This window comes from Sciurus carolinensis, chromosome 17, assembly GCF_902686445.1.
Source record: "Sciurus carolinensis chromosome 17, mSciCar1.2, whole genome shotgun sequence".
NCBI classification, from domain to species: Eukaryota; Metazoa; Chordata; class Mammalia; order Rodentia; family Sciuridae; genus Sciurus; species Sciurus carolinensis.
In genome coordinates this window covers 11,961,655-11,974,920 of record NC_062229.1, presented here as the reverse complement: position 1 = coordinate 11,974,920, position 13,266 = coordinate 11,961,655, and the positions used below count along the sequence as shown (strand labels likewise).

The following is a 13,266-nucleotide window of genomic DNA, read 5'->3' as shown; positions in this document are numbered from 1 at the left end:
CTGTAGATTAAGGACCCTATAGATTAAAGACTATCTGCAGGGAGAAAACTTAAGAAGGATGTACTGATGAAGTGGTTGAGGAGAAACAAATACAAATTCTTATACAAGCAAAGTCAAAGGTGCTTCAAAGTCAAAGGTGGAATAGAAATATGAAGAAGCATGTTTTTCAGGGAAGAAAAAGGTCATGATAAGTACATTCTCAGCATTTGCCTCAGAAGTCCAAGCATCCACCTGCTTCTGAGGTCAGTGATCCCTCAAGGACCAGATGTTGCTCTGCTGAGGAGTCTCCCCAGGGCCCCCTTCACATCCTTGTTCCTCAGGCTGTAGATGAAGGGGTTCAGCATGGGGGTGACCACGGTGTACATTACTGAAATGACTGTGCTCTTCTTGGAAGAATGAGTCACAGCAGAACTGAGGTAAACCCCAAGTGCTGTTCCATAGAACAAGGAGACCACACAGAGGTGAGACCCACAGGTAGAGAATGCTTTATACTTGCTCTCAGTGGAGGACATTCTCATTAGGGAGGAGATGATCTTTTTTCTCCTTATTGAACCATTTTAAGTTTTTATTTCTTTACTTTTCTTCCTCTCTTTTCCTTTTGTTTACCTGTTCCCTCAAGTCTCTTTCTCCCTTTTTGCATGCTAATATCCAATATCTTTTGATTATACTCTCACCCTTTCTATTATCTAAAACTTCTGTATATTCTTTTCTTATCCCATTAACAGCTACATCCTACATCCCTCTGCATCATCTTTGTTCTCCATTAGAAATGGCAGACCTTATTGCAAATCTGTTTGTTTTATTGAAGATAATAATTGAACTCATTCTGTTTATTATGACAATATTGTTAATGTCCTCATAGGGGTTAATTGGTCTAGGATTGCATAGTGTCTGAATTGGGCACTGCTAATATTGATCTCCACTTAAAGAAAAGGTTTTGGAAACCTATAGGGCCACTATAAGCCTATAGGAGGGAATCTTCAATACTCCGTATCTTTACTGCTAGAGGGGAAGACACATGAACAACATGAAAAAACAAGGGAAGAAAATGACACAAACAAATCTAGATTCTATATTAATAGAATCCAATGACATTATGTTAGAAGAAATGTCAGAAAAGGACTTCAGATTATACATGATTAAGATGATTTGTGAAGCAAAGGATGAGATAAGAGAGCAAATGCAGGCAATGAATGATAATACCAATAAGCAGTTGAAAGATCAACTGCAGGAAGCAAAAGATCATTTCAACAAAGAGATAGAGATTCTCCAAAAACAAACAAACAAACAAATGGAAATCCTTGAAATGAAGGAAACAATAAACCAAATAAAAAGATCAATGGAAAGCATCACCAAAAGACTAGACCACTAGGAAGACAGAACCTCAGACAATGAAGACAAAATATTTAATCTTGAAAATAAAATTGTCCAGAGAAGATGGTAAGAAATCATGAACAGAATCTCCCAGAACTATGTGACATCATGAAAAGACCAAATTTAAGAATTATTGGGATTGAGGAAGGCACAGAGATACAAACCAAAGGAATGAACAACCTATTCAATGAAATAATATCAGAAAATTTCCCAAACCTAAAGAAGGAAATGGAAAATCAAATACAAGAGGCTTACAGAACAACAAATGCATGAAATCACAACAGATCCACACCAAGGCACATTATAGTGAAAATGCCTAACATTCAAAATAAAGATAGGATTTTGAAGGCTGCGAGAGAAAAGCATCAGATTACATATAGGGGGAAACCAATACAAATAGCAGCAGACTTCTCAACCCAGACTCTAAAAGCTAGAAGGACCTGGAACAACATATTTCAAGCTCTGAAAGAACATGGTTGTCAACCAAGAATCCTATACCCAGGAAAACTAACCTTCAGATTTGAAGATGAAATAAAATCCTTCCATGATAAACAAAAGTTAAAAGAATTTACAAATAGAAAGCCTGCACTATAGAATGTTCTCAACAAAATATTCCATGAGGAGGAAATGGAAAACGACAATGTAGGTCAGCAAAGGGAGGAACTACCTTAGAGAAAAACCACTCAAAGGAGAAACCAAGCCAAGTTAAAAGTGAAAAATAAGCCCAAATGACTGGGAATACAAATCATATCTCAATTATAAACCTGAACGTTCATGGCCTAAACTCATCAAAAAAAAGGCATAGACTGGCAGAATGGATTAAAAAGAAAGACCCAACAGTATGCTACCTACAAGAGACTCATCTCATAGAAAAAAGACATCAACAGTCTAAAGGTGAAAGGATGGGGAGAAACCTACCATGCACATGGACTCAGTGAAAAAGTGGGGGTTTCCATCCTTATATCAGATAAAGTGGACTTCAAGCCAAAGTTATTCAGAAGGGATAAAGAAGGACATTTCATAGTGCTTAAAGGGACCATAAATCAGGAAGACATAACAATCATAAATATTTATGCCCCAAACAACAGTGCATCCCTGGACATCAAAGATATCATTCTCAATTTCAGGATTAGAATAGACCACAACACAATAATTCTCAGTGACTTTAACACACCACTGTCACCACTGGATAGATCTTCTAAACAAAAACTAAACAAAGAAACCATACAACTCAATAACACAATCAATAACCTAGAGTTAATAGACATATGTAGAATATTCCATCCATCAACGAGCAGTTTCACTTTCTTCTCAGCAGCACATGGAACCTTCTCGAAAATAGACCATATGTTATGCCACAAAGCAGCCCTTAGGAAATGCAAAAAAAATAGAGATACTGCCTTGTGTTCTATCAGATCATAATGGAATGAGAGTAGAAATCAATGACAAAATAAAAAACAGAAATTGTTCCAACACCTGGAGACTCAATAATATGCTATTGAATGAAACATGGATAACAGAAAACATCAGGGAAGAGATAAAAAAAAATTCTTAGAGGTCAATGAGAATGATGATACAATATATCAAAATCTCTTGGACACTATGAAAGCAGTACTAAGAGGAGAATTCATTGCATGGAGCACATTCAAGAAAAGAATGAAAAGTCAACAACTAAATGACCTAACATTACAGTTCAAAGCCCTACAAAAAGAAGAACAGAATAACAGCAAAAGTAGTAGAAGACAGGAAATAATTAAAATCAGAGCTGAAATCAATGAAATTGAAACAAAAGAAATAATTCAAAAATTAACAAAACAAAAAGTTGGTTCTTTGAAAAAGTAAACAAAATAGACAAACCCTTAGCCACACTAACAAAGAGAAGAAGAGAGAAAACTCAAATTACTAAAATTCTTGATGAAAAAGGAAATATCACAACAGATACCACTGAGATACATAACATAATGAGAAGCTACCTTGAAAATCTGTATTCCAACCAAATAGAAACTACCAAAGACATTGACAAATTTCTAGAGACATATGCTCCTCCCAAACTGAACCAGGAGGACATACACAATTTAAACAGATCAATATCAAGCAATGAAATAGAAGAAGCCATTAAAAACCTACCATACAAGAAAAGCCCCAGACCAGATGGATTCTCAGTCAAGTTCTACAAGACCTTCAAAGAAGAACTCATTCCAATACTTCTCAAAATATTCCAGGAAATAGAAAAGGAGGGTACCCTGCCAAACTCATTCTATGAAGCTAATATCACCCTCATACCCAAACCAGGAAAAGACACATCAAGGAAAGAAAATTTTAGACCAATATCCTTGATGAATATAGATGCAAAGATCCTTAACAAAATACTGGCAAACCATATCCAAAAACATATTAAGAAAATTGTGCACCACAATCAAGTGGAGTTCATCCCTGGAATGCAAGGATGGTTTAACATCCATAAATCAATAAATGTAATCCATCATGTCAATAGATTCTTAAGGATAAGAATCATATGGTTATTTCAATTGATGTAGAAAAAGCATTTGACCAAATACAACACCCCTTCATGTTCAAAACACTAGAAAAAATAGGGATAGTAGGAACATAGCTGAACATTGTAAAGGCTATTTATGCTAAGCCCATGGCCAACATCATTCTAAATGGAGAAAAACTGAAAGCATTCCCTTTAAAAATGGGAAGAAGACAGGGATGACCACTTTTACCACTTCTATTCAACATCGTTCTTGAAATACTAGCCAGAGCAATTAAACAGACTAAAGAAATTAAAGGGATAGGAATAGGAAAAGAGGAACTTAAGCTGGCACTATTTGCTGATGACATGATTCTCTATTAAGAGGATCCAAAAAACTCCACCAGAAAACTTCTAGACCACATCAATGAATTCAACAAAATAGTAGGCTATAAACTCAACACGCATAAATCTAAAGCATTTTTATACACAAGCGATGAAACATCTGAAAGGGAAATGAGGAAAACAACTCCATTTGCAACACCCTCAAAAAAAAAAAAACTTGGGAATCATTCTAATCAAAGAGGTAAAAGATCTCTACAATGAAAACTACAAAACATTGAAGGAAGAAATCGAGTAAGACCGTAGAAGATGTAAAGATCTCCCATGTTCTTGGATAGGCAGAATTAATATTGTCAAAATGGCCATACTACCTAAAGTGCTATACAGATTCAGTGCAATTCCAATTAAATTGCCAATGACTTTCCTCATAGAAATAGAGCAAACAATCATGAAATTCATCTGGAAGAATAAGAAACCCAGAATAGCTAAAGCAATCCTTAGCAAAAAGAGTAAAGCAGAGGATATCACAATACCAGAACTTCAACTATACTGCAAAGCAATAGTAACAAAAACAGCATGGTATTGGTACCAAAATAGACAGGTAGATCAATGGTACAGAATAGAGGACATGGACACAAACCCAAATAAATACAATTTTCTCATACTAGACAAAGGTGCCAAAAACATGCAATGGAGAAAAGATAGCCTCTTCAACAAATGGTGCTGGGAAAACTGGAAATCCATATGCAGCAGAATGAAACTAAATCCCTCTCACCCTGCACAAAAATCAACTCAAAATGAAACAAGGACCTTGGAATCAGACCAGAGACTCTGCATCTTATAGAAGAAAAAGTAGGTCCAAATCTTCATCTTGTTAGCCCAGGATTAGACTTCCTTAACAGGACTCCCATAGCACAAGAAATAAAAGCAAGAATCAATAACTGGGATAGATCCAAACTAAAAAAGCTTTCTCTCAGCAAAGGAAACTATCAGCAATGCGAAGAGAAAATCTACAGAGTGGGAAAAATTCTTTGCCACTCATAATTCAGATAGAGCACTAATTTCCAGAGTATATAAAGAACTCAAAAAACTCTACACCAAAAATACAAATAATCCAATCAACAAATGGGCTAAGGAAATGAACAGACACTTCACAGAAGAAGATCTACAAGCAATCAACAGATATATGAAAAATGTTCAACATCTCTAGTAATAAGAGAAATGCAAATCAAAACTACCCTAAGATTCCATCTCACCCCAGTTAGAATGGTGATTATCAAGAATACAAGCAACAATAGGTGTTGGAGAGGATATGGGGAAAAAGGTACACTCATACATTGCTGTTGGGGTTGCAAATTAGTGCAGCCACTCTGGAAAGCAGTGTGGAGATTACTCAGAAATCTTGGAACGGAAACACCATTTGACCCAGCTATCCAACTCCTTGACTTATACCCAAAGGACTTAAAATCAGCATACTACAGTGATACAGCCACATCAATGTTCATAGCTGCTCAATTCACAATAGCCAGATTGTGGAACCAACCTAGATGCCCTTCAATTGATGAATGGATAAAGATATATATATATATATATATATATATATATATATATAATGGAATATTACTCAACCATAAAGAAGAATAAAATTATGGCATTTGCAGGCAAATGGATGAAATTGGAGAATATCATGCTAAGTGAGATAAGCCAATCTCAAAAACCAAAGGATGAATGATCTCACTGATAAGCGGATGATGACACATAATGGGGGGTTGGAGGGGGGCAAGAATGGAGGAAGGAGGGACAGTATAGAGGGAAAAGAGTGGTAGGAGGGATGAGGGGGAAGGAAAAAATAGGAGAATGAATCAAACACCATTACCCTTTGTAATTGTATGATAATACAAATGGTATGCCTTTACTTCATGTACAAACAGAAACAACATGTATCCCATTTGTTTGTAATAAAAATAAATTTTAAAAAATTTATATATATTTATGCCTATATATTCATATGTAGATGTAAATACACACTGATGTATTCTAGAACCTGAATTTGTTTATTTTCTGAGGCAAACTTTTGAGCATTGGTGGAAAACTGAAACATAACCCTGTGAATGCTCCGATTTTAATATTTTAAATAAAAGTGACAGTATTTGTTCTAAAAGGAATAAATAAATAAAAATGGGCCTGCCTACACTTCTTCAGGCTTCCAACAGTTCTTAACATCATGGGGTATCTCCCACACAACTGGCATTCCATATAACCCACAAGGGCAAGGAATATTGAAAGGACCAATCGTACATTAAAGGAAACATTGCAAAAACAAAAGAACATTCATGTATACCTGGACCCTAACCTCACACTCACACATGTTCTATTTACATTTAGTTTTCTCACATTTGATAGCAATGGAGTGAGCCTCGCATATAAACATTGGGGCTCCTTTCCTTCTCTGACCCCCTTACTCCAAGTACACTGGAAAGACCCACCCGCAGGTGCATGGCAAGGCCACACCCTCTTATCACCCGGAGACGAGGGTTTGCTTGTGTTTTCCCAGAGTCCACTCCTAACCCCATTTGGATACCAGCCAGAAATGTCAAGCCAGCCACCACTAGCCAAATTCCAAAGATTGAGCCTATCGGACAAGAAATGATGCCGATGGCCCCCACATCAGAGAGCCCACAAGATAACATGGGTGACATAAAGGCATTAGTCACCCAAGCCATGGAGATGTCACCATCCGGGGACCGTATTCTTACATGTGCTAATATAACTGCTAACTCTCAGGTAAGTACCACACAGGTAAGTTCTCCCCCCGACCTTTGGACACTTGTTCATCAACACCCCTTACTTCATATTGTTCATAATCAGGCTCCTTAATTTCCTAGGTTTTCCACTGTGCCAAATGCCCCAACAAAGTCACCCATTAACATCAGCATTGATATAAAGAATTCTGTAAGTTTCTTGCTTATAAACACAACTTTTAAAAATGCATGACTTCACACTGAAGATCACATCCAATTCAATTATCCAAGTAATGGAGGCAACTTTCTACATTATTGCTGGACTAATAACATCCTTTGCCTCCTGAATGACATAGAATCCCTAGAAAGATGGAAGGTGTGCAACTTAAGTCACCAAAAGGCCAACAAATCAGGCCTTGGGTGTCCTACATTGGCTAATCCCATTTACTTTCAGGAACCATTAGACAACATGGAGGAGATAGATCTTTATCCAGATGACCCCAATGACATGATGAAGCCCCCCAATTCCCAATGTACCCTTCCTGATTTCTCCAGACCTAACACATTTAATTACCCTCTGTCTCGTGTTCTATGCCACGGACCCTACATGACTGGAATTAATCGAACACTGACTTATCATGTTGCATCTGTCATTCAATGATTCATCTGCAGCCACAGTATTTCACTTCGAGGCTGATAGTGCTAGTAACCCCTTTGGCATAAAAAAACTATGCAACTGTGATAGGCTGACAGATCTGGCTCCATGAGAATGTTATAGGCCAGACTCTAAGGGAAATGACTAAACAGACTCCATTTGCTTTGAGACTCCATGTTATGTAGGTAATAAGCTTCTCCCATGGGAACACCCGCCTCTGTACCCATCATCAGTTACTTAGTGTGACATGTTTAACAATACAGAATGATAATTCCTATGTAAAGAAAAATTGCTCTCTTTTGATTCCTATTCCTCCTAAATAATGTACCATGTGAAGAGTGATTGTGTGCATGTTAGTAACCATTCTTTAGTTTGTACCTGGGTAAGGGTCATTTGACCCACTTCCCCCTCTGTCGATGATCTCATGTTGTTAATGTGTAATTTTGAATCATAGCAACAGACACTTATAATTGATGTGATTTTTGGTATAAGAACCCCTACAACCCTGTGGTCAGGACTGTTCTCCCTGTAGCCATTTTTGGGGCATTGTATGAGACAGTCAGTTGGCCAGTTTAATAAAGGCTCTCAAATTTGGACTTCTCAGTGGTGATCGGTCTGTTCTTAAGTTGCGCCCCATAACACAACAAGTACACTTGCACAGACCTTTCTCCTCTGAAATTCCTGAATGCCACTGTACATAGAGATAAAGGCCATTACCACCAGCAAGATAAAATGCTTGTACATCCTCCATTTTATGTTATTCAAGTTTCAAACTTCAATTTGACCACCCTTGCAGGTGGCATGATTAACTGCACACAATTAAGCTGTGCTCTTGCTAACCATCTGGATATTAATATCCCACTTCATATCATGGGATATGAAGTGTATACGATGTTTACTGACACAGATCTAATGTTCCCTACCACGTTAACAGAATCAATCTCGTCACGACCATCATCTGAATCCCGCAGATGACGAGATTTTGGAATCTCTGCTGCCATAGCTGCTGCCTTCATTGCTTCCACTGTGGCTACAGTTGCCTCCCCTGCTGCCTTAATCCAGTCTGGATCCACCGCTGCTGCCCTTCAACAAACTATACACTCCTCCTCTGATTTGTTCTATGGCTTACATCATTAGCCACACTTACCTTTGATGGCATACACAATTTACAAGCCCAAGTAGACATTCAACAATAGCAAATACATTATTTAATGAAAACAAAAACTTTCCAGTGTGCCATTATTGCTCAGCCTTCATCTGTTTGTATACCAGATGTTACTGTTTGTAACCTTACACATGCTGGAGATTTACTTGCGCAACAACTAAAGGCTAAATGGTCACAAAAATTTCTCAATGTAACACACCTCATTGAACAGGAAATCACAAGCATGACAAAAATCAGGGTTAATCAATTTGATACAACTACAATACAATGAATATGGTCAAAGCTAAAAAACATGCTGAATCCTACGAATCTGGTAATGTTAGGACTAGCCTGTATATTCTTTCCTTATAATTCTTGAAGTTCTTAAATGATTGTGGTCCATTTTCAACAAAAGACTCATGAAGGTTCAGGTCAATCAGGTCCTCCTGAAGGAATCCCTTGTCCAAATTAATAAAAATGGGGGAAATGTTGGGAGAAATCCTAGTTCTTGGCTCGCAGCAGTTAATGTCTCAAGTGTGTAAACTTGCAGAGAGAAGCATTCCACTCTGACCACTTAGGAAAGTAAACAACTGCCCCCAAATTTATCTAGTGTTACCAAGGGAACCTGTATAGGGGCCTGGTGGTCTGATGCCCCATGGCACATTGTGATTGGGCTAAAAGTCTATAAAATGTATGGTTTTTCCTATAATAAATGAGTTTTCAGGCTGCTCACCACAAGTCTGCTACTACCCAACTCCCAGGGTCTGGGTCCTGACTCCACGGGTCTTACCTGAGCCTGAGCTGGCCTGGCACACCCTACATCCCTCTAGAGAATCTACAGCAGTTTCCTGCCTTCAATTCCTTTACCTGATCCTCTGATTCTGCTTTGGGTCCTACCAGCATCCAGGGTCCTGGACCCTACCCCCTTTCCCCTCTTGGCAGAAGTCCAGGCTCCCATGCAGACTTTCTGCTGATCCCTCTGTCCCCCACTTTTGGTTGGTCAGGAAAGTCCTTCATCTTGTGTTGGGAGTCTGGAAGAAGACACTCCCTTTCCTTCCTTTGCCCAGATGCTGAGAGTTGGAACAGGGAAAGCAGACGTGTGGCCCAAAACTACTCCCAAGAAAGATGAGAGCAGCTTAATTCCTCCTGCCTCTGTGGACAGTGATGGAGGGAGTGATAACTCTGACCATGTTCCTGCACCCAGGTTCCAAAATTCCTTCAGCCAAGCTATGGAAGCAGCCTTCATGAAACTGGACACACCAGCTACTTCAGATCCCCTCTTTGAGGAGTAAGGAGGGAAGAAAAGGGAAAAGCAGAAACAGAAACTCCTGTTCAGCACCTTAGTTGTCCTCACCCATTGACACTAGTGGCCCAAGCTGGCTTCTTCATCTGGTGTTCTTTTTCTGTGTTTTCATTTTAATGCTACAATTTTTAAGTATTTGAGTTTGAAGAGATTAGCTCAGGGTGGGGGGTGGGGGGGACTTTCCACAATGTGAGGTGCATTTTCCAGCTTCCCTCTTTATACCAAAGAAGTATTGATATTCACAAGAAAAAAATACACACAAAAAAACATGCAATTACCACATGATCCCATAGTCTGGCTTCTAGGAATGTTCCCCAAAGGAATGAAAAGTGCTTGAACAAATAAATGTACATGCAGACTGATAGCAGCATTATTCAAAATACCTAAAAAGTGCACATTACCCAAATGGACACCAATGGATGTAGGACGAGCAACTCTGTGTATACATACAGTAGAATATTACTCAGCCATAAGAGGAAAGGATCAAATTAACATTAACAAGGGAAACAGTAGAAAAGAAGAGATGAGAGAATGAGGGAGGAAAGACAGAAAACAAGAAAGAAGGAAGAAAGAAGGAAAGAAAGAAAACATCAGGAGTCACAATGGTCATACCCCATATCTGAGATTTCTTCTCGGCTATCACATGAATCAAATGGCCAAACCACTGTCCAGGTATACTCCAGCTGTTATGTCAAAAATCCAATCAAACCAAGTAAGGATGCTAAGTTAGAAACATAAGCTCAGTGTCACTTTGCAAGGTTATAATCAATCTTAATCTCATGGTCTCTTCTTCTGAGAAATGGGGCAAATGTGAGAAAGTATCTCAGATATTTTGAAGATTAAATGAATTTATATGTCTAAAAGAATCAAGCACAATTTTCATATGGGAAGCAATTTGCCTTGATGTGGTATGATTTTCATTCCAATCTTTTCAAGGAAAACAAGAACAGAAGTTAAAGTGAACAATATTAACACTTAAGAGGGTAATTTTTAAGCTATCTTTATTTTTAATTGACACAAAATTGTATATATTTATGGGCTAAATTTGATGGATGTTTTGATACAAGTAGTACTTGTTGCAGAAACATCAAATCAAGGTAATTACCATATACATCATGTCAAATATACATCATTTCTTTGTGGTTAGAACATTAAAATCAGTAAGAGCACAATTTAGGAGGAACCTGTGTCAGAGCAAGATATGCTAACTGCTTGAAATATCAAGATAGGGCTGGGCATAGAGACACACACCTGCAATCCCAGTCACTAGGGAGGCTGAGGCAGGATGATTGCAAGTTTGAGGACACCTATGATAACTAGCAGGACACTCTCTCAAAATTTTATCAGACAAAGGACTTGGGGATATAGCTCAGTGTTAAAGGGACCCTAGGTTCAATACATAATACTGAAAAAAATTTTAAAATTAAGTTAGAAAATGAGGAATGCCTGTAAGAAAACTGACCAAAACTGAACATTAAGGACCATGTATACAGAAGAAATATTTAAAGTGATTACAAAGAAGTTGTTTAACAGGAAACAAATAAAATACCATATACACAAAATTCTTTCCAAATTTAGGGGGATAATAAAATGTGTTTTGGGGAGGACACTGAAATTCACATCATTTGACATAGGGGCAGACAACATCCCCTTAGTTCTGAGGTGAGTGATCCATCTCTGCTGAGGAGTCTCCCCAGGGCCCCCTTCACATCCTTGTTCCTCAGGCTGTAGATGAAGGGGTTCAGCATGGGGTGACCACAGTGTACATCACTGAGGCAATTGTGCTTCCCTGTGGAGAACGGGTCACAGCAGAACTGAGGTAAACCCCAAGTGCTGTTCCATAGAACAAGGAGACCACACAGAGGTGGGACCCACAGGTGGAAAATGCTTTATACTTGTTCACAGAGGACATCCTCATTAAGGTGGAGACAATCTGAGAGTAGGAGTAGAGGATCCCAGTGACAGGAAACACAACCACCAGGGCAGTTGAAACATACATAATGATGATACTGATGAGGGTATCAGAGCTGGAAACCTTGTAAAGCTGAGCCACCTCACAGAAGAAATGTGGGATTTCAGTGACTATGGAGAAGGTCAGTTGCTTCAGCAGTACAACATGAATCAGGGAGAACCAGAACATGATGATCCAAGACATCAGAACCAGCAGGACACAGAGCTGAGGATTCATGATGACTGTGTAGTTCAGGGGGTGGCAGATGGCCACAAAGCGGTCAAAGGCCATCACAGTCAGAAGGAAATCATCTATTCCAGCAAAAAACATAAAAAAGTACACTTGAGTGAAACAGTCTATGTAGGAGATGCCTTTGCTCTGTGAATGGATGTTCACCAGCATCTTGGGGACCGTGGTAGAGGTGAAACAGATGTCTACAAAGGACAGGTTGGTGAGGAAGAAGTACATGGGGGTGTGGAGGTGGGACTCAGAACTGACAGCCAGGATGATGAGCAGGTTCCCAAGCACTGTGACCAGGTACATGGACAGGAACAGTCCAAAGAGGATGGGCTGTAGATCTCGGTCCTCTGAGAGGCCAAGAAGAAGGAATTGGGATATGACCGTGTGGTTGTCTTCTTCCATTGAGTGTCTTCTGGGTAAAAGACAAAAGCAGTTTTCAAACACCAGGCAACTGGCAAATGAGGGAGTTACCACTTTACAATCTTACCATGGAATTGAAGTCCTTCACTCTCTGCTGAGTCCTGCCCAAGACTGCAAATCACCCAGAGAAGTGATAGCCAATTTCTTTTAAGTGTTATATTTGTTCAGTCTTTCTTTAATTTCTTTCATCATCAACTCCTATTTGAATTAATCAACATAAGTAATTTCTTTCTTGATATGACACATCCAAATAAGTCAGGACATTTCTCACCATTACCTTGATTATCCCCATACTTCTCATTCTATAAATCCTATGATATTTATTGAGAGTGGACTTTCCTATCCACTTTTATTCCATGACTTGATACTTTCTAGGAACGTGCATTAGTTCTCAGTGCCCTATTTATCAACTTAAAAAAATATGATTGTCTTTACTTCTTTGGTTGTGGAATTTTAAAATGTCTTTATGAACAATAGATTTTCAAAATGTCATAGTCATGACTTGTATAATTATTGCTGATTAAAATCTCATTAAAATCCTCCTATAAAATCTAGAATAAATACTTTGGACATTTAACTCCCCACAAGGTACAGAAGAGTTAGATATTGGCTTTTTTAATCAA

The 13,266-nt window shown here is 38.5% G+C and overlaps 1 protein-coding gene across 1 annotated transcript; it reads right to left on the bottom strand.

Moving 5' to 3' along the window:
* Positions 1-254: 254 nt before the first annotated feature.
* Positions 255-12,637, bottom strand: LOC124969098 (olfactory receptor 7D4-like). Its single transcript, XM_047531923.1, has 2 exons — positions 11,928-12,637; positions 255-495 (listed from the first exon to the last, which is right to left on the bottom strand). Exons 1-2 carry the CDS (start codon positions 12,623-12,625, stop codon positions 255-257), a joined length of 939 nt encoding a protein of 312 aa, XP_047387879.1. The 5' UTR covers positions 12,626-12,637.
* Between the last annotated feature and the right edge of the window lie 629 nt (positions 12,638-13,266).

What these genes read in the sequence shown, in the direction of transcription:
- LOC124969098 (XM_047531923.1), bottom strand. Translation starts at nt 12,625, where the DNA reads ATGGAAGAAGACAACCACACGGTCATATCCCAATTCCTTCTTCTTGGC. An exon ending in AGGATGTCCTCTGTGAACAA is followed by an intron (nt 496 to 11,927) that starts GTATAAAGCATT and finishes CTCCACTGAGAG; the next exon opens with CAAGTATAAAGCATTCTCTA.